General features: G+C 40.6%; 1 protein-coding gene across 2 annotated transcripts in view; it reads left to right on the top strand.

The window, feature by feature from the left end:
* The window catches only part of zmp:0000000896 (caspase recruitment domain-containing protein 10), a 49,707-nt gene extending 31,368 nt beyond the window's left edge, over positions 1-18,339 (top strand). Inside the window, exons 3-25 of one of the 2 annotated variants that reach the window (XM_044100634.1) lie at positions 1,106-1,345; positions 2,697-2,834; positions 3,656-3,842; positions 3,957-4,095; positions 6,457-6,660; positions 6,756-6,875; positions 8,221-8,346; positions 10,192-10,368; positions 10,464-10,553; positions 11,471-11,507; positions 11,612-11,649; positions 11,720-11,808; positions 11,897-11,943; positions 12,514-12,634; positions 13,154-13,337; positions 13,437-13,560; positions 14,269-14,509; positions 14,635-14,704; positions 15,384-15,486; positions 15,563-15,721; positions 17,150-17,262; positions 17,390-17,505; positions 17,585-18,339. In XM_044100634.1, the coding sequence (XP_043956569.1) occupies positions 2,750-2,834; positions 3,656-3,842; positions 3,957-4,095; positions 6,457-6,660; positions 6,756-6,875; positions 8,221-8,346; positions 10,192-10,368; positions 10,464-10,553; positions 11,471-11,507; positions 11,612-11,649; positions 11,720-11,808; positions 11,897-11,943; positions 12,514-12,634; positions 13,154-13,337; positions 13,437-13,560; positions 14,269-14,509; positions 14,635-14,704; positions 15,384-15,486; positions 15,563-15,721; positions 17,150-17,262; positions 17,390-17,505; positions 17,585-17,792 (2,778 nt within the window). In that variant the 5' untranslated portion in view covers positions 1,106-1,345; positions 2,697-2,749 and the 3' untranslated portion in view covers positions 17,793-18,339. The remainder of the gene's footprint in view (positions 1-1,105; positions 1,346-2,696; positions 2,835-3,655; positions 3,843-3,956; positions 4,096-6,456; positions 6,661-6,755; positions 6,876-8,220; positions 8,347-10,191; positions 10,369-10,463; positions 10,554-11,470; positions 11,508-11,611; positions 11,650-11,719; positions 11,809-11,896; positions 11,944-12,513; positions 12,635-13,153; positions 13,338-13,436; positions 13,561-14,268; positions 14,510-14,634; positions 14,705-15,383; positions 15,487-15,562; positions 15,722-17,149; positions 17,263-17,389; positions 17,506-17,584) is intronic. The other variant, XM_044100633.1, reaches the window with a different exon arrangement.
* Positions 18,340-18,909: the final 570 nt, after the last annotated feature.

The following is an 18,909-nucleotide window of genomic DNA, read 5'->3' as shown; positions in this document are numbered from 1 at the left end:
TTTGTAGCCAGCAGGAGGGAGCTGGAATAATAATCACCTTGACTCCTTCAAGCTTATTTATTGTACTTGTGAACAAATATCTAAATGTTTCCTTCATCTGACCAAAACAAATTCCTTGGTATTTTTTTGTTTTATCCTTGTTGGAAGCTGCAGGTTGTTCAAGTTAAACTAGCATCCCTGTGGTTTCTGAATACACCAACCAATTTCCTTCCATCTCATAGCGAGAGTTCACGTTACGCTCACATTCAAAGGACTTTAGTATGGCTTAAGTAGATCATTTCCTTGATGTTATCCCTATTGGAAATTTATGGACTATGCCTAAAAGCAGTGTCTGTGCCGGGAAGCCAACCAGCTCAAAACGACTCTTCCAGTTTTAGTCAAATATCCAGTCAGAAATTTGCCAGAAGCTTGTTGAATGGCGACAGAAGTCACATAATTTCCCCTCCAATGCAGAAACAAACATTAAACCAAATATTAATGGGGCTGTATGAGTACATGTGAGCCTTTCTGTGTCATTTTGCCAGGATGGAGTAAATCACTTACGTTTTATTTCATCTTGGCTTGGGAAAGAAATAATTTAAAAGCACAAAAGTAGTTTAATGGAAACGTCTCCCCAAAACTGCTTTCCATAAAGTCTGAATAATTCAGCTTCTTCCTTATGCAGCTTAAATTTCACTGATTTTTTTTCTTTTCTTTTTTTGGAAGAGATTTATAGAGATACACACCTTATCAGTCAAGATTTAAAAACACACTTTCACAATCATTTCAAGACACAATATAAAAAAAGATAGATTTTTATCCATCGTCTCTCCATTTGGGAACATCTTTGTAAGTGCTTTAAGGTTAGATGGTTGATCTGCGTTAGAAATACATCAACTTGCAGCAGTGACCCAATTTCATGGAAACCGACAGAGATAAAGGGGAGCAGACAAAAACAAACTTCCTTTTTGGAGAATGTATTTAGTCTGGGCTGCGTCTGAAACTCCCGGCGAGCACAGAAAGAGAGACGTGTCGCAAAGTGGCAGGAATGCGCTTTAGGGAGCTGATACTAATCAGCATCGTGATAACTCACTCCGTACACCGTCTCTTTTCTGGTCCCATCCAGGCGACACCGACTGGCTGGAGGGTGACGGCGCCCCGGAGGAGGCCCGGCCCTCCCCACAGTGGTCGGAGGAGCGCTGCGAGGAGCTGTGGGAGCGCGTGGAGGGAGTGCGGCACAAGCTCACGCGCATCCTCAACCCGGCCAAGCTCACGCCGTACCTGCGGCAGTGCAAGGTCATCGACGAGGAGGACGAGGACGAGGTGCTCAACTCCACGCAGTATCCGCTGCGCATCAGCAAGGCCGGTGAGGGCGGAGGGGGGCGGCTGTCCGTCCGACCGGGGGTCGGTGCCGGTCATGTGGTTCTTTTCTGGAGCTGCTGAAGAGAAAACGCAGGATTACACTGTAAAAACACAAAATCTCAACAAAAAATTTGTCTGGCTCTTAGTGCAAAAATCTTATTAGACTTGAAATAAGACGAAACTAATTTACAAGTAACTTTTCAGCAAGTTATAGGAACTTGTTTAAAGTCAATAATTCCTTAAGTTATGCAAAATATACTTTTTTGATAATGTTGCTCTTTCATTAAAAACGCACCTGGAGTGTTTACTCCATGTGTGTTTGAGAAATCCTTTAATCTCCCACGGCAACCATTCAGCTGTCCAAAATGCCTGGTTGGATCTAGCTCCGCCTCCTCGGAGCTGCAGTGTCCAAGCTTCCTCCTCACAGAGCAGCCCTCCACCACTCAGCTCCTTCAGACTAGCCAGCACCAATTAGCACCTGGTAGGACTGTGCATCAGCTGAGCTCTTTATAGGAGCTACTTCTCAGTGAAACGCTGCTAAACATATTAAAGGGCTAATAGAGGAGCCATCTTGTGATGGCTTCCTGAAGGCGGAGTTTCAGAAATAGGAGTTTTTAAAGAGACAGGCGCCCAATTTCAAGGCATTAAATCAGAAAGTCCAATTTCTTTTAAGTCATAGTTTATATGTATGTAGCAGTTTTGTAACAACTGAGGTAACAAACTAACTTGATTGTGCTATAAAAAGGCACCATGATCCTGGAAACATATAATACTGTCCATTTAATACTGATAAAAAAAGTAATAGTTCCTGTCAGATTATTTCATTTGCAACACATCTTGCTATAAGTGGAAATAATCCCCCAGTGAAACGAGTACTTTTTTTTAAAGAAATTCAATCAAAGGAATTACTGACTTAAAGCAAACTCCTAAATCTTGTTGAAAAATTACTTTAGTTTTCTTATTTCAAGGTGTTTGCAGCAGAAACTATACAGGAATAACTGGCAAGATATTGTCCTTTTCAGTGTACAAGGAAGATGTTGATACTGCAGTTAGATAAACTGACATGCTGTGTGTTGAGAAACAGAGGTGGAGAATACTAATATACAGATAAAATATATTTTAAAACTGACCGAAGTGCTGATTCTTGTGTAAGTGAGTCAGTTCATGTCAGTCATTCATCATGTTCATCCTGAATACCTGCGTAACTACAGGGAAGCTGACGCACACCAGAGATCCTAATTACACAGCAGTGAAAACTGACAGAACTTAACCGTCAGAACTGAAAACTTTGTTGTGTCAGTTTTGATTTTTGTCTCTGCAGAGGGATTTTCTTCTGATCTTTCTTTCTCTCTCAGGTCGTTTGCTGGACATCCTGCGCACTCAGGGCCAGAGGGGCCTCCAGGCCTTCATGGAGTCGCTGGAGTTTTACCACCCGGAGCAGTACACCCAGCTGACAGGAAAACCGCCGACACACCGCTGCTCCCTCATACTCGGCAAGAAGCTGTTAACTTTACATCTGCAACTCATAAAACTACTTACTTACTGCGGATGAGTTATGGATGCTGTGGTTGATAAGGAGGGCTGTTATTACCCCTTCAGGATGAAGGTGAACTACGAGCTTTTTGAACTCAACTCTGAAGCTGTTAGTAGTAGGTAAAGATTAACAACTTGAGCTGGAACCATCAAAAATAATGTTTTAAGCATATTATGTCAGAAAAAGATCAAATAAAAAAAAAAAAGGTTTCAAACCTGAATATCTTTTTTTATTGTTTTGTTTTGGGGATCCTTTAAAAGCATAGATCGCATCATATTCGGCCAGTCAGGCAGCACCAATAGTCCAGCTCCTGTTTGGAAATGAGTGTCAAGATTCTACCAGGAAAACCTGATGTTTACTGGAATGGTACTTTCTCCAATCTGTTTGTATCAGACTGTAAATTTATACTCCTGGAAAAGAGGAGCATATATAAAAATCAACACAGCAGAAAAATATGTTGCTTTATATTAATGTTCATAAAGTAGGTTGTTTTAGAAAAGATTTTTATTGTTCTGCAAAGGGAAATTTCAGGTATAACAGCAACATCAGGTTTAAAGATTCACACAAAAGAAGTTCATATAGTGTTAAAAACAAGAAGAACAATAACAATGGTAATATTCCAATAATAATAATGAGATGTACAATAGAAAACGCACCGCAGTTATTATAAATGTTCGACGTTTGATTCACTTTTCCAAAACAAACAAAAAAAATTAAATAACTTGCTTGTGTGTTGGACATTTGTAACACCGCTGTACTGATTTAGCGACATGTTGACAGATGAGGAAGGTCCAGAGGGTCTGACTCAGTTCCTGCTGCTGGAGTTGCGCAAACTGAGGGAGCAGCTCCGAAACAGCCGCATGTGCGAGCGCCGCCTGTCGCAGCGCTGCCGCATGGCGGAGGAGGAGCGCAGCCGAGCCGAGCACAAGGCGCAGGAGCTGCGGCACGACAAGCTGCTGCTGGAAAGGTCTGTCTGCGGCTCATCACATACGAAGTGTGTCGGGTTTTTTTGTTGTTGTTGTTGTTTTTCAAATGTGCGTCTCTCTCAAAACTGGACCAGCTAACAGTCGCTTGTGTCTAGGCTGCGTCAGGACTGGGAGTCAGCCAGTCGGGAGCTGGGTAAGCTGAAGGACCGACACCTGGAGCAGGCAGTGAAGTACTCCAGGGCGCTGGAGGAGCAGGGCAAGGCCTCCAGCAGAGAGAGGGAGCTGCTGAGGCAGGTGAGTCCGCCGCGACCGGAGACAAAATGATACTCAGTTCATCGGTTTCACCTCTTGAGCTCACAAGTAACTGGTTGAACTCGTTGACATGTGTGTGTGTTAAACTGCAAGCTTTATTGACATAGTATGCAGCATAAAGCAGCTCATTAGTTATTGTACAGTGGGGAAAAATAGAGGATGAAGCTTATTTTAATTCTGCTCTCTCTAAATACTTTTTTCGAAAATATTTTTTTGAAGGATTGCTATTCCACTAGTAGATTTATCTAAATTTTTTCCATGTTATTAATGAAATAATCCACCAGCGGATCTGGAACTTAAATATAAAGGAATTATTTACTAAAAAACAAGCTCCTATATGTTGCTAAAAAGTTTCTTGTTAGTCAGTTTTGTCTTATTTCTAGTATACTAAGATATTTGAACTAAACTACTTGGTAAGATTGAGTGTTTTTGTGGTGTGTCACTTAACTTTTCCTGTTACTCCTGACTAATATCTCTGTCCCTGCTGAAGAAAACTGTCTTCACAGCATAATGCTGCCGCCGCCACGTTCCACTATGGTGTGTGTTAGTTGTCTGATACATTGGTTCCCAAAGTGGAGGGAGTCGAGAAATGATTGTCAGAATCATAGCAATGTGACCCCTGAGTTATAATTAGGGCTAAATTTAAATAAATGCATTCATAATGAAATAAATAAATGTGTTGTTAAGCATCTAATTTAATAATAATAATGATAATAATAATAATAATAATAATAATAATAATAATAATAATAATAATAATAATAATAATAATAATAATAATAATAATGGCTGCACAGTGGCGCAGTTGGTAGAGCTGTTGCCTTGCAGCAAGAAGGTCCTGGGTTCGATTCCCGGCCGGGGTCTTTCTGCATGGAGTTTGCATGTTCTCCCTGTGCATGGTGGGTTCTCTCCGGGTTCTCCGGCTTCCTCCCACAGTCCAAAAACATGACTGTCAGGTTGATTGGTCTCTCTAAATTCTCCCTAGGTGTGTGTGTGAGTGTGTGAATGGTTGTGTGTCCTGTATGTCTCTGTGTTTCCCTGCGACAGACTGGCAACCTGTCCAGGGTGAACCCCGCCTCTCGCCCGGGACGCAGCTGGAGATAGACAGCAGCAACCCTCCTGACCCCATTAGGGAAGAAGGGTGAACAGAAAATGGATGGATGGATGGATAATAATAATAATAATAGTATTACAGTTACGTACTTCTTATCAAAGGAATTCAATTATAAATATGTATAATTATTTGACTTTTTTATTCATTTGTAAACATATAGAGGGATCTAATTGTTTCTAAGCAATGCAGCTATGTTTCTGCTGACGGTTGGATTTGACTTTATTTAGGGGTATCAGAGTAAAAAATAAAATCACGATTATGCACTGCTTTCTGTTGGCCTGTCATGTAAGATCCCATTAAAATTCACGTGAGCTTCTATGTTTCAGCACGAGAAAACGTGAACAGGTTCAACCTGATGTTTAATGTGCTCACAGCATGGAAAACGTATATTTTTTACCTGGAACGCTCGGGGCGACCCGCACTCAATCAGAGCAGCTGGCGCCACAAATGATCTGAGCTGAGCTCCCAGGGGCACCTGCAGATGTTGTTCACAAATCTGAGTTGTGATTCGCTTGGCCGCACATGAACACAAGCGTTATTGTTGTTATTAACATTCTTACTTTGGGGTAAAATCAAGAACCGCGGCGTTGACACGCAACTCAGCCGATCCCATCTTGTCGACAGAATCATTGCGCTCGGTTTCTTGCTCCTTCTTCTACGAAAACAGAGGGATTTGTGTTCTGATCTGAAACCACGCGACCACTAATTGTCTGCAGTTATTATGCCGGTATATTTGGGTTGTTACTATAGAAATATACCACAGCAGAAGCAAGAGTTTTGCACTAAAAAGAAAGTTAGTAAACTTATTATAACTTCATTTACGCTACAAAAATGCTAAATCTTACCAAGTTTTTTTGGTTTAGTTTCTAGTGCACTTGAAATAATACAAAACTAACTTACAAGTAACTTTTCAGCAATAAACAGGAGCTTATAATTTCTCAATATTGATGAAAACAAATTAGTTACACATGAAATAATACATTAGTGGTACAAAACATTTTATCTTGTATAGGAAAAACGTCTTATTTGTCTTACAGGTATTGCTTTTTGATCAATATTAAGGAATTATTGATATAAAACAGTCTCCTGTAGTTTGCTGAAAACTTAATTGTAAGTTAGTTTTGTCTTATTTCAAGCATTTTAAGATATTTGGACTAGAAACTAGACCAAAACAATACTTGGTAGGATTTAGTATTTTTAGAGTGCAGTTATATTCATTCTGCTTACAGGTGGAGGAGCTGAAGTCCAAACTGATTGAGGCAGATAAAAGGACAGAAAAACCAGAGATTAACCCAACAAACGGCTCCCTCTCCAACGGGATCAATGGCTCCGCACCAGAACAACAAGAGGAGCCGCCGCACCTCACTGATGCTCAGAAAGCAGAGAGAAAGGGAGTTCAGACAAGGAACTCAGATCCCTCCACTGGAGTCATTGTAAGTCTGTGTTTATTTAAAAAGAAAAAACAAAAACTCTTGATGCTTGTCGGGTTTGTTTTGCTTTCTATAAATAGTATTTCTGCCTATCTCAGGCCCTGATGGATATCTTGCAGCAGGACCGCAGGGAGGCTACAGAGCAGAGACAGGAGCTCTGCGAGATCATCACCAGACTCCAGGGAGAGCTGCAGGCCGCCGAGGAGAACCGGGCCAAGGTCCAGAAAAAAAACAAAAAGAAAAGAAAAACACTCTACATTTGTTTCTTTCCCTGTTTTGGGTTATTTTAAAGTTGTTCCAAAACTGGTTACATTCTTTTTTTTTCTTTCTTAAAACTATGATAATGGGCGTGCTGCGGTGGCGTAGGGGGTAGCACGACCCACATTTGGAGGCCTTCAGTCCTCGACGCGGCCGTCGCGGGTTCGATTCCCAGACCCAACGACATTTGTCACATGTCTTCCCCCCTCTTCTTCCCCCTTTCCTGTCAGCCTGCTGTCATATAAGGGACACTGGAGCCCACAAAAGACCCCCTGGAGGGAAAAAAAAAAAAACTATGATAATCAAACCAACAAAGTTTAGTTGAGGGAATTTCATGGGAATTTGTAGCCCTTCTTCCAGAGGACCAACTCTGAGATCAGACACTGATGTTGGACAAGACGGCCGGATTTACAGTCTGTGCTCTAATTCAGTCCAGAGGTCTTCTGTCAGGCTCAGAGTCCTGTTTGACCAGGAATGGTGAGAAGGATTAAATTTTCCAAAGCGTCTTGGAAAGCTGAAACAGTAGCTGTGTTTACATGTGCAAATTTCTTGAATCAGATTGAATTTTGGGCACAAATTAATTTTATAAGATCATATGATGTGTGTTTCAATGCAGTGGGCTGGGGTTTTTTTCAGAATAGATTCACTGACATGGGCATCTAGCTTCTTCAGACTAGCCAGCAGCAATTAGCAAACAATTGATGGAACTGCACATCTGCTGAGCTCATTATAGGAGCTACTTCTCAATTAAATGCAGGCAAAAACGTTGTTGAAAGGCTAATGGAGGAATGTTGTAATGATGATTCCCTGAAGGTGAAGTTTCAGAAAAAGCCAGCCAGAGTTTTTAAAGAGACAGAGACCCAATTTCAAGGCGTTACATTACAAAGTTGAACTTCTTTTAAATCGCATTTGATATATTTAGAATTTTTATAACATCTGAAGGTAATTAAGTCATTTGATTGTGTTATAAAATGGCACTATGTACCTGGAAAACGCACAATACTGTCCATTTAATCCTGTGACCTCTATGTCACCTACTCACCCACGGATGTTTAGTGGCCTTCCACTTGGTGACAAAGCTGGTATTTTTAGCAAAGGCTCCCACTGTTTTCGTGAGAGGAAAAAAAGACATCATGCCATGAGAATTTAACAGAGAATGTGTTAAAGCTGAAGCGCAGCGAATACACACTCTATCTGTAAATATTTACTCTGATATTGACTACCTCCAGGACTATTTATAGCTCTAGTTTAAACATGATTCTTCTGCCTCTAAATAAAGGCGGTAATGGTGAACTGTGTTTGCAGCTGGAGGCGCAGTGCGAGCAGCTGCAGCTGAAGGTGAGGACTCTCCAGCTGGACTGGGAGACGGAGCAGAAGAGAAGTCTGTCCTACTTCAACCAAACCATGGAACTGGAGAAGGAGAGAGACCAGGTGAGTCTCTGGGAGTGGACGGCCTGAAGCACAGCCTTACAAATGGTTTGAAGAAGCTCCAGAGCATGATACTGCCACTGCCATGCCTCACTGAAGAGGAAGGAGCCACGGAGCCGATTGGTTTGAGTCACACTGGAAAAACACAAAATCTTACCAAGTATTTTTGGTCTAGTTTCTAGAGGTAATATCTTAGTACACTTGAAATAAGACAAACCTAACTTATTAGTATAGAAGCTTTTCTAGCAAGATATGAGTTTGTTTTAAGTTAATAATTCCTTAATATTGATAAAAAAAGTACTAACTTCATTGGCAGAAAATGTATTTTAACAAAACATTTGTGAAAAGACATTTTTTACAAAATAATCTGCTAATAGAAAAAAATACTTTTTCATCAATATTCAGAAATTATTAACTTAAAACAAACTCATATATCTTGCTAAAAAATTACCGTGAGTTACTTTTCACTTATTTCAAGTGTACTAAGGTATTTGATCTAGAAACTAGACCAAAAATACTTTTAAAATATTGTTTTTCTTTTTCTTTTTCAGCCTTTCAAATCAACTTATTCTCTTTCATAGCAGCCCCGTTGTGAATCTGTATGTCATACGTTTTTTTACAACCGGTTAAAGTCCACTGATAGATGTCCTTATCAATTTTTATGACTTTGTCGTTCTAACCTAAACATTTTTAAGGCTGACCTTCGTGTTGCTTGCTTAAATGTGTTACAAACTCCTGGGTCATTTCATATCAATGGAAAAGTTATGCAACACATCTTGACTTAGTTTTTTTGAGCAACCAGCAGCAGCTAAACATGTCAATTTTTTACATCACAAAAACTTTACAGTTTGAAAGCTGTAGATAACTGTGGAAAAGACATTATCTTCCGCAGGGCCGGAGGTAGAGGGATGTGGGGCCCTGGGCCAGAAACCATTTTGGTGCCCATTTCACAAAGGAAAAATTATTTTGCTCCTAATTCAAATTACTGTACACTAATAGGTAGTGCTATGCATAAGAACTCATGATCCCAACTGATGATGGTAGGTTGAAAACAACATATTTTCTTTTGCTGTTTCCATAAGAAAATACTATAACTTCATTATTCTCAAATACCTGAGTATTGTTCACAATCGTAAATATTCCCAAATCCTAAAATATTACTACAACTCACCTTATATGGGACTATAATTCTTATGTAAAGTACAAAATGTTCAAAACACATAGTCATTAAAAAAAATTTAAATGAAAAATAAAATTAAAAAACTGTAACAACCCCTCCCAAACAAAACTGGGGCCCTGGCCTACTGCCTGTGTGTAAACCCCTCCTAAAGTCTGACCCAGGCCTTCAGTCTAAACATCAAAGGTGAAAGGTAAAAGCTGTGCACGTCTTTTAATGTCCAAATATTGTTGGGCTAAATACTAAACATCATTGCTTAGTCTTAAACTGGACAGGACTTGTGAGCTAAAAACGTTAAGAAGTTCAGTAACTACCACTGCATGCTTTGCAAAACCCTTCAAAGTCTGGCTGTTGACATTGCAGCTCAGCTTTAATCCTGTATGAAATAGCCTTTATAACACAGTAAGATGGCCGCCACTGAGCAAATTCAGAAATTAAGATTTAAAATGAGATATTCCCTGCCTGGCTGTTAAATATTATCAAAGGTTAAAGGGTTAGTTTATGTTTTTGTGTTCTACAATAGCCATAAAATGATGCCTACTGTCAGTTTTTGGGGAATAAAACAAGGATTAACAAAGCCTCCAGTCTTCGGGGTTTTGCATTTATAGGCCTGTTGTCATTTTAGCATCTTTTTCTTGTGTGTGTGTGTGTGTTGTGTGTGTTTTGATCAGGCTCTGCGCAGCCGAGACAGCCTTCAGCTGGAGTACACCGACTGCCTGCTGGATAAGAACCGGCTGCGCAAACGCATCGCCGAGCTGCAGGCCAACCTGGAGCAGCAGCAGAGAGAGCTGGAGAGGGAGCGAGAGCGCTGCCGGGAGCAGATGCAGCAGAGTCCCTGTCTGAACTGCGTGAGTCAGAGCTGGACGCACACGCAGCTCCGTCCGATTGACTCAACCACAGAGCTTTGTTTACGCATCGGTTCCTCTGTGCTTCTGCTCCCCAGTCCCACTTGTCCCTGTGCAGCGAGGACCAGTGCTTCGGCCCCTGCTGCTCCCTGGACCCAGATCTAAGTCTGCAGCCCGTTCTAAGAAAGGTCAGTGCTGGACTCACTGTTACGGCTGTGATTCAGGCAAACTGTGCAACTAAAAGAGGCATCACTACGAATAAAGTCGAAATGATGTGAGATTAGAGTCATAATATTGCGAGATGTGAGAAAGTGTGAATAAGTTTAAGTTGCACGGAGACTTTTGGAGGGAATCGGATCAAAAGGAATCAGTTCTCATAAAAACTGCCGGATATTTTAGATATCTTTTGTGAAAGAAATTGTTTTGTTATGAGCTTTTTTTTTAACTTTAAATAAAATAATATGTAAAGTAAGACACATCAAAGAAAAGGGGAAGGGGCAAATAAGTTTGTACTTCTGCCTACCTCCTTTTTAAACATATTTAGATGAGTAAATATTAATTTAGATGTTTAAATCAATATCACAGTATGACAATAAGACTTGAGCTTGAAAATGAGTTTGAAGCTCAATAGCTAAGCTAAACTACATTAAATGTGAAAGTACATTTTCTACGTAACACAGAAATTGATGTTTAGATCAAGGAAAAATTCTAAAATATTACCAATTATCCTCCGCTTGTTTCTATTCTATGAACTTTCTCTGGACTGAACTGTTTATTATAATACATGTGCAGGCATCTGGTGTTACTATGATTAATACATGTTGTGTGTGCTTTCTGGTCACTGTTTACGCAGAGTGTAATCCTTTCCTAGTATTGTGAGACAGGATTTCCATGAGCCCCTGTGCCCCTCTGCACAGACATGTTTCTTATTTATTTCCTGCTGTTATTATGTTATGCAAGGAATGTAGCCTCTGAAGAGCAAAGCGAAGTTTTGTTGTTTTTGGGTGTAATGCGGTGTTATGTGACTCTGAGCGTGTTTGTACATGTCCGACCATCTCTCAGTGGCCCCGAAGTGATGCAACGTCTCTTGTTTTGTGTGTCACAGACGCCCCCTAGAGGCCAAAACAATGAGAACTCTGAGGGTAAGCGGTTTGATCTGGGAAAAAAATGCATTAATAATCCTTTGTTTACATAAAGAGGCTGATATTCAGTTGTTAATTTAATCATTCTCTCTAATCACTTAAAGGTTCAGTCTACAACTCAGAGGAGAACCTGCTGTCTTCAGTGAGTTTCATCATTTTCTTTATGTGAATAAATAGAATCCATGTTTTAACATTCACTTTGGTTTCCTCAGTCTAAAGATAGCGAGAAGGAGATAAACCGCCTGTCCACGTTCCCCTTCCCTCCGTGTGTGAACTCCATCAACAGGCGGTTTAACACGGAGTGAGTTCATCGCCACACTCTGACGATTTTTTTGCCTTTTTAACTTTGTCTCAGCTCACTGTTGACTTCGTTGTTCTTTTTCCCAAAGGTTTGATGTGGAGTCTTGGGGCAGCGACGAGAATGATAATATTCCAGGTAGGGCTGGAACGATTAATCAGATTAATCGATTACTGAAGTAACCGTCAACTAATTTAGCAATCGATTAATTGCCAACTGCCGTGCAAGACTCAAAAAACAAAACTAATTAAGAGAAATAATTAAGCCAAACAAAAAACTTGGCAAAATATATATACAGTTTGTGCTTAAGATAAAAAAAGACACCTTTGTCTGTAAAAATGTTTTAACCAAAACTCTTCAAGTGGCAAAGTTTCAGCTTCACCTGGTTCAAATTTACTAAAGAAATGCTATGTTATTGCATTTTAGGCAATACAATTTGGTCATTTAAAAAAGGATTTAAGTTCTTTGTTTATTTGCATCATTAATGTATTTTTAATATTCTGTTAAAAAAGACTCAAGTGGTTTAATAAAAAAAACATTATTTTATCTGATGAATCGATTAATCGTCAGAACATTTGATCGTTAAAATAATCGTTAGTTGTTGCAGCCCTAATTCCAGGTGTGTTTCCACAAATTTGGCATCAAACTGACAGTTTTCACATAAAGCTTGTTATAAAACACTGTCTTGATTTTATTTGCTTGTTTTAGGGGATCAGACTGAACCCTCTCTGTGGGATTCCTGGACCTCTTTGCACTCCCATCTCTTCCCCCCAGATTTGGTCAACCTGCCCCCAGTTCCTTCTCTCCCCTCCAGCCCTAATGTTCCCAGGTACCTCTGACCTAACAAAATAGTGCATAAAATATAATTGCGATAACAAAATTTTACTGTACAATAAATTCTCCCAGAAGTTATTCAGATAAATCATGATATTGTTGTTTTTGGGACCATTTTAAAGTGTCTTAAACACTAATAAAGACTAATACACTTCCAGTTTTTGTACAGAATACTCTACACTGAAACTGGGAGACATTTTTAAATATCCAAACAAAACATCCAAAAACAATAAATGAAAGAAGGAAATAAAAACCACTTACAACCGAAACAATAAATAAAAGGAATTATGATGTCACTGTAATCAAAATTGCCCTTCGAAAAACATCTGAATGGAAATGATTGGGCTCATTTTACCTTATCATGCTATTAATTGCTTATTGCGACTGTCTTAACAGAACTTTAACTTATACAGATATAATGGCAGAAGTCGCTGGTAGTCAACACCAGCCGTGTTTTGCATGTTGGATAAGAATCCTGGACTTGTACTAAATTTCGTTTTGTTGTTGTTCTCAGGAAGCCACCTTCACCCTGCTCTCCACCTTCAAGCCCCTCCACCTCGCCAAAGCTCGGAAGAGCCAGCCTGGCCGACGACATCGCCATAGTTGGAGGAAATCGGACCGGGATCTTCGTGAGCCACGTGAAAGCCGGCTCTCCTGCCGAGCAGTGCGGGCTGAAGGAGGGCTGTGAGCTGCTGGAGGTCCGTGTCTGCCGCTGTAACTTCAGGTTTTATGTCGTGAAGCTGTAAACGAAAACGAGACCGTAACGCCGTGCGGCCGTTTGTGTTTATGGTGTTCAGCTGGACCGGGTTCTGTTTGGCGGGGCAAGTGTGCAGCTGGCTCAGTGCACCGCTGAGGTGGCCCACTTTTCCCTGCAGTGTTGGGCCGAGCCCTCATCGCTCAAACACCAGAGCAACCCGGAGGGTGAGTCTGCAGGTTTACCTGATGCAAAAGGAAAAGTAAAATAGACCTGAAGGTTTTGGGAAAATGTTCCAGACTTCAGAGAAGTTCTGATCCGGTCTGTACTTGTGTGAAGTAGCCACACCTCGCCTTCTTCAAATTAAACAAAACTATTCTTCAAATTAAACAGAACTAGCGTCAGAACGTTTATGCTACGTTTCTCTCCAGAATTTTTTCTTTGTGTCACTATCATTTTAAAAATTTTAATAAATGCTACCAGAGGCCATTGAATGTCAACCAGCCAGTCCACATCCTTCGGCAGTCTTAAGAGACAGGGTTATTTAGTCCACCCCAAGTTTTTTACTATGACCGCAGTCCGGTGGGGTCACACTGACCCTATGTGCGCTTCTACAAGTTTTCTTTTTCTTGGTCTGGTTTTGGGAACTGACTGTCTGATGGGACAACCCCCAGTGACATTTGCCGCGGTAAAACTGTGGGAGGGTGAATCTGGGAGTGGCGGGAAGGGCAGGTTGATCTGTGATGACCTCTGGAAACATTTATTAATATCTACAAAATAATGGGAACTGAAATAAAAGTTTTTGCTCCTCAAATGTAGCACAATTTTGTTCATCTTCAAGAAGGTGGTGGGGAGTAACTTCTCTCAGGTCTTATCTGTCATATACTTTCACTTTCTTCCTGTATGCCAATCATTCTCCTGCCGTCGGTTCTTAGGCTACTCCAAGCTCCTCTCAGAGCTTTCCTCACCGTCCTTTGCGGGCGCCGACTCCTTCTATGCACGGGTCAATCTCAACATGGAGCCCCATAGCGATCCGCCATCTCTGGGCGTGTCCTGCGATGACATCATACACGTCACAGACACGAGGCACAACGGGAGGTACCAGTGGCGCTGCTCGCTGGTGAACCGGGAAACGGCCGTACCCCTGCAGACGGGAACCATGCCCAACTACAACAGGTGGGCCAGATTCAAATGGGTTTTAACAGCTTTATTTGAAATCATTTGGAAAGACGTCAACTGATTTCAGTCATGCTTTATAGTTTTCAATAACTTTCAAATGTAAGACACCTTTTCTCTTCCAGGGCACAACAGTTGTTGCTCATAAGGTTACGAAAAATGTCAGTGGAGCAGAAGGACTTCAAGAAGAAGATGGTAGGTCTGTTCCTAATGCAATGAAACTTAGGGTGCATTCACACCAGTCCTGTTTAGTCCACTTTAATCGAATTCAAGTTCATTTGTCTGAAAAGTCTGGTTCGTTTGGGGAGATGTGAATACGCAGTCGAGCTCTGATGCGAACCAAAAGAAAGCTAACTCTGGTCCGCCTTGAAACCTTTGCCCTGGTTCAGTTGAAGTGATTTCTGGTGCGCTTCAGTGTGTGAATGTCAAGCGCACCGAAGACAACTTCAAAAACAGGAAGTGAGCTATGGTGCAGGGCATTCTGGGTAAATCCAGCCAAAACAAATGCTGTAGAATTCCTGCAAACACTCAAATCTGACGCTACTCCAATTTTTGTGAAAGACATTGTGCTCATGTCTTCTTCTGAGGTATTTGTGTTGTTTCCTTTAGTAGTTCTTAGTGCAGCGCCACCACAGGTGATGGGGGGAAACAAGTTTTCAAAGAGTTTAGTTCGTTTGATACAATGCGGTGTGAAAGCGAACCGCAGGAGCTGAAAATGTAGCAAATGTTGCAATTTTGGTCCCCAATTGAACCGAGTGTACCGGACTATCAGATGTGAAAACACCCTGAGTTTGATAACGCTGGTAACCAAATTATTGTTGAACCTCTAAATCCATAACATTTCCCTCTGTTTCATTGTGCTTCATTTCTGTAGTTTGTAAAGAAAACATCTGACCGAGTCCGACTGGTCAAGGCAGTGGATCACAACTCTCGGGGTTCTGGTTCCTCGAAGCAAATTTTTTACACTCTCAGCAAACGTAAGCTGCTGTTCCCAGAGCGTTCTCCTTCTATCCGTCCACAGTGTATTATTCACATCGGTATCCCCCTCTCCAGGTCACGAGGACCACTTGATCCCGTACAGTCTGGTGAAGCCGGTGAAGGTCCAGACTAAGCGGCCGGTCATCTTCTCGCCCTCCCTTCTGTCCCGCAGGCTGATTGAGAGGCTGCTGCAGCCGGCGGAGTCCGGTTTGAACTTTAACACCTGCCCACCTGGTGAGGGGGATGTAGAAACGTACAATACCTTTAACTGGTCATAATAAAGCCTGAAACAATTATTGATATTAAGGAATCGATTATTGATTAAATCGTCAGCTATTTTAGTAATCGATTAATCGTTAAGTGGAGCAAAAAGAGACAGAAAGATGACATTTGCTGAAAGAACAAAATACTCAAAGGAGTAATTTAGCCAACAATACCAAATATGTATACATCTTTACCAAAAATAACTTTATGTGTTTAAGTTTGTTTTTTTTAAAAAACAAAACCTTTGTGTCTGTAAATAGGTTTGATCCTAAACCCCCTAATTGACATTTGGTTCAAATTTTATAAGAAAAAAAAATTCTATTAAGCACCTTTGGCTAATTCTTTTCTTCAAAAAATAATGAACAGATAATTAACATTGTGCGTGTTTATAAATTGTCCCGTCGCATCTTCTCAAGCTCGTACATATGACTATATAACTAAAATATTTCAGACTAGGCAGCTCGAACTATGACACTTTGCTAGCTACTTTGTCATCGATCTTAACTTAAGGAGAAAGGGCTGAACTTTTAACATGTTGATGTTGGAATTTTTTTTTTTTAGCTGCAGACGCATCCTTTGCTACAAAGGTTCAAGTGTAATTTTTTTTGTTTTTTTTCTTTTAAAAAGGAAGTTAATTACTTATTTATTTGCATTTTTCTGTGTTTTTAATACTGTATACAATAAGCCTAAGTGATTAGATGAAAAATCTGGAGAATGTGCCGTTTTGTTGTGCGATTAATCGATTACTAAAACAATTGTTAGTCGCAGCCAAACTCATAAGCCTTGATCAACACATCAAAATGCGTCAATTAGACAACAATTGTGAGGTGGAATTGAAATTATTAAGGTTTTTCCACATTTGTCTCACTAAGAAACATTCTGTGTGTATCTGAACTCATACTGCTGAGTCAGCACTTTGTAGAACCATCACTACAAGTCTTTTACAGGGTATACACCTCTACCACTTCTGCACATCTAGAGGCCACTCACCAAAGTCGCTCCAAATAACTCAAACTCAGTCGAATTTGGTGGAGAGTGTGTTAGAATATCAGTTTCCAAATGTTGGTTTTATGTGTGTAGGAGCACCGTGCCTCCTTATACAGTGCATGGATCGACAATGCTCTCTGATGAACAACCAGAGTTGGTTGTTCTGGATTTTATTCAGGGGAATCAGAGTAAAGGAGGCTGAATACAACTGTATGCCACACTTTCCTTTGAAAACCGCGCACAATTTTCCCTCCACTTCACAAATGTGCGCTGCTTTGTGTTGTTATATCACATCCAACTCTGTTGAATCACATGGACGTTTTTTCTCTCTTTCCGTTTACACGATGCTCTGTACAAAAAAACCAGGCGGTACGTTTCGATGATGCACCTCGTTCCGTTTCCCATTTTCAGAGCCCATTCAAGCGTCGGAACAAAAGGACAAAAGGATATTTCTGTTGGATTCCTGCAGTCCAGAGCAGGCTCTGGGAATACGGCTGGAATCAATACAGGATGTGATCAGTCAGGTAAAAAAAAACAAAAAAAAACAACTTGCCGTTCTTTTGTCCCGCGCCGCACACAAAGCAGCGGCCAAAACGCTGCTGAATGCACGCTGTCACACATTCTCCCATTCGTTCCCTTTATCTCCATCAGGGCAGGCATTGTCTGCTAGAGCTGGGGCTGCCCAGCGTCGAGGCTCTGCTGAGGCAGGGGATTTACCCCATTGTCATCCACATTCGCCCCAAAAACAAAAAGCACAAGAAGCTAAGGTAGGGTTTTTACCGGTGTCAGCGGAACGACGCCGGGTGTAACGATTCTAATCGAAATGTCTTCGCGTGACGCGAGCAGGAAGTTTTTCCCGAGGTGCGGCGAGGACAGCATAATGGAGGAAGTGTGCCAGGCCGAGGAGCTGCAGCTGGAGACTCTGCCTCTGCTTTACTACACCGTGGAGCCGAGCACCTGGAGCTGCACCGAGGAGCTGCTGGAGGCCCTACGCAATGCCGTCCAGCGGCAGCAGAGGGCGGTAGCATGGGTGGAACTTGACAGACTGCAGTAGAAGGTGGACGTGTGCGCACACTGTATTTAATGACACGCACAAACTTAATCGTCCTGTTGTTATGGGAGCGAATCTTTACAGTGACTGCAATGCAATGTATTTGTGCAAGGAAGTCAGACTATTAGGCCCTTGTGCTTTTAGTAATATTAACTATTTTCCATACCCTGTTATAAATTGTGAATACAAGTCAACCTGTAGCAAATACTACATGACGCAATTTTGCCCACCCGTTCAGGCTCCTCATTACAATTAAAGGCGTGTCATTTTCTAAAGCTGTAAATGTAATGTATGATCTGTACAGAAAAACAAGCGAGCACGTGTTTCTCAAACTACTGTGAATTGTGCTATGTTTTAACGACGAAGAAAACGTACGGATATTGGCATGTTTAAGTGAAATGTGTGTGTTTAACCCAATGTTTATTGTAATCTTTCTTTATTTTTTATTATTCTGGTGACTTTTTTTCACAAAAATAAATATACATTTGGGGGGAAAAAATCATGGTTTTTATTTCGTATTGCAATATTTCTGTTTACTGTTAGCTTAAAATAACAATGGATTTTAATATAAAAATAAAAGGCAGGACTTTTGTGTGTTAAGTAATCCCTCTATTCCAAGATGTGTGGTTTAAATCCTTATTACTTTCTATTATTTAATAGTAGTGTTAATCTTCTGAGCATAGTAACTTAAACACAAACCACCAGAGGGCGCTTTGATTATAAATAATGCGTTCAGTGGCTCAGTTATACAGACAAATGTGAAGTTCTATACAGTAGCAGCATCTCTGTATAAGCTCATTTAAAATGTGATCATTGACCCCTAAGTAAAATACTGTTAATACCAATTACAAAATAATTTATTTATATATATGAATAATATATAAAGATCATTATACAATTAAAGAATAATAATAAGAATTATGATTATTATAACTGATGGTAGTTACTTCAAAATATGTTAAATAATTGCAACCCTCACCATTCTAATAACACTCCTCTTCGTTCTTAATCAAAACTAAGTAACAGCAGGCTAAATTTAATAAAATGTCTCAATTTTACTGGGCCCCTGGGTGTATTACTAAACGTAAACGCGCCCTCTGGTGGACCAAACCTATAATTG

Source organism: Gambusia affinis, linkage group LG19 (genome assembly GCF_019740435.1).
Source record: "Gambusia affinis linkage group LG19, SWU_Gaff_1.0, whole genome shotgun sequence".
In the NCBI taxonomy this organism is placed as follows: Eukaryota; Metazoa; Chordata; class Actinopteri; order Cyprinodontiformes; family Poeciliidae; genus Gambusia; species Gambusia affinis.
Note: the sequence above shows the minus strand (reverse complement) of the source record. Positions and strands in the feature narration are given on the sequence as shown.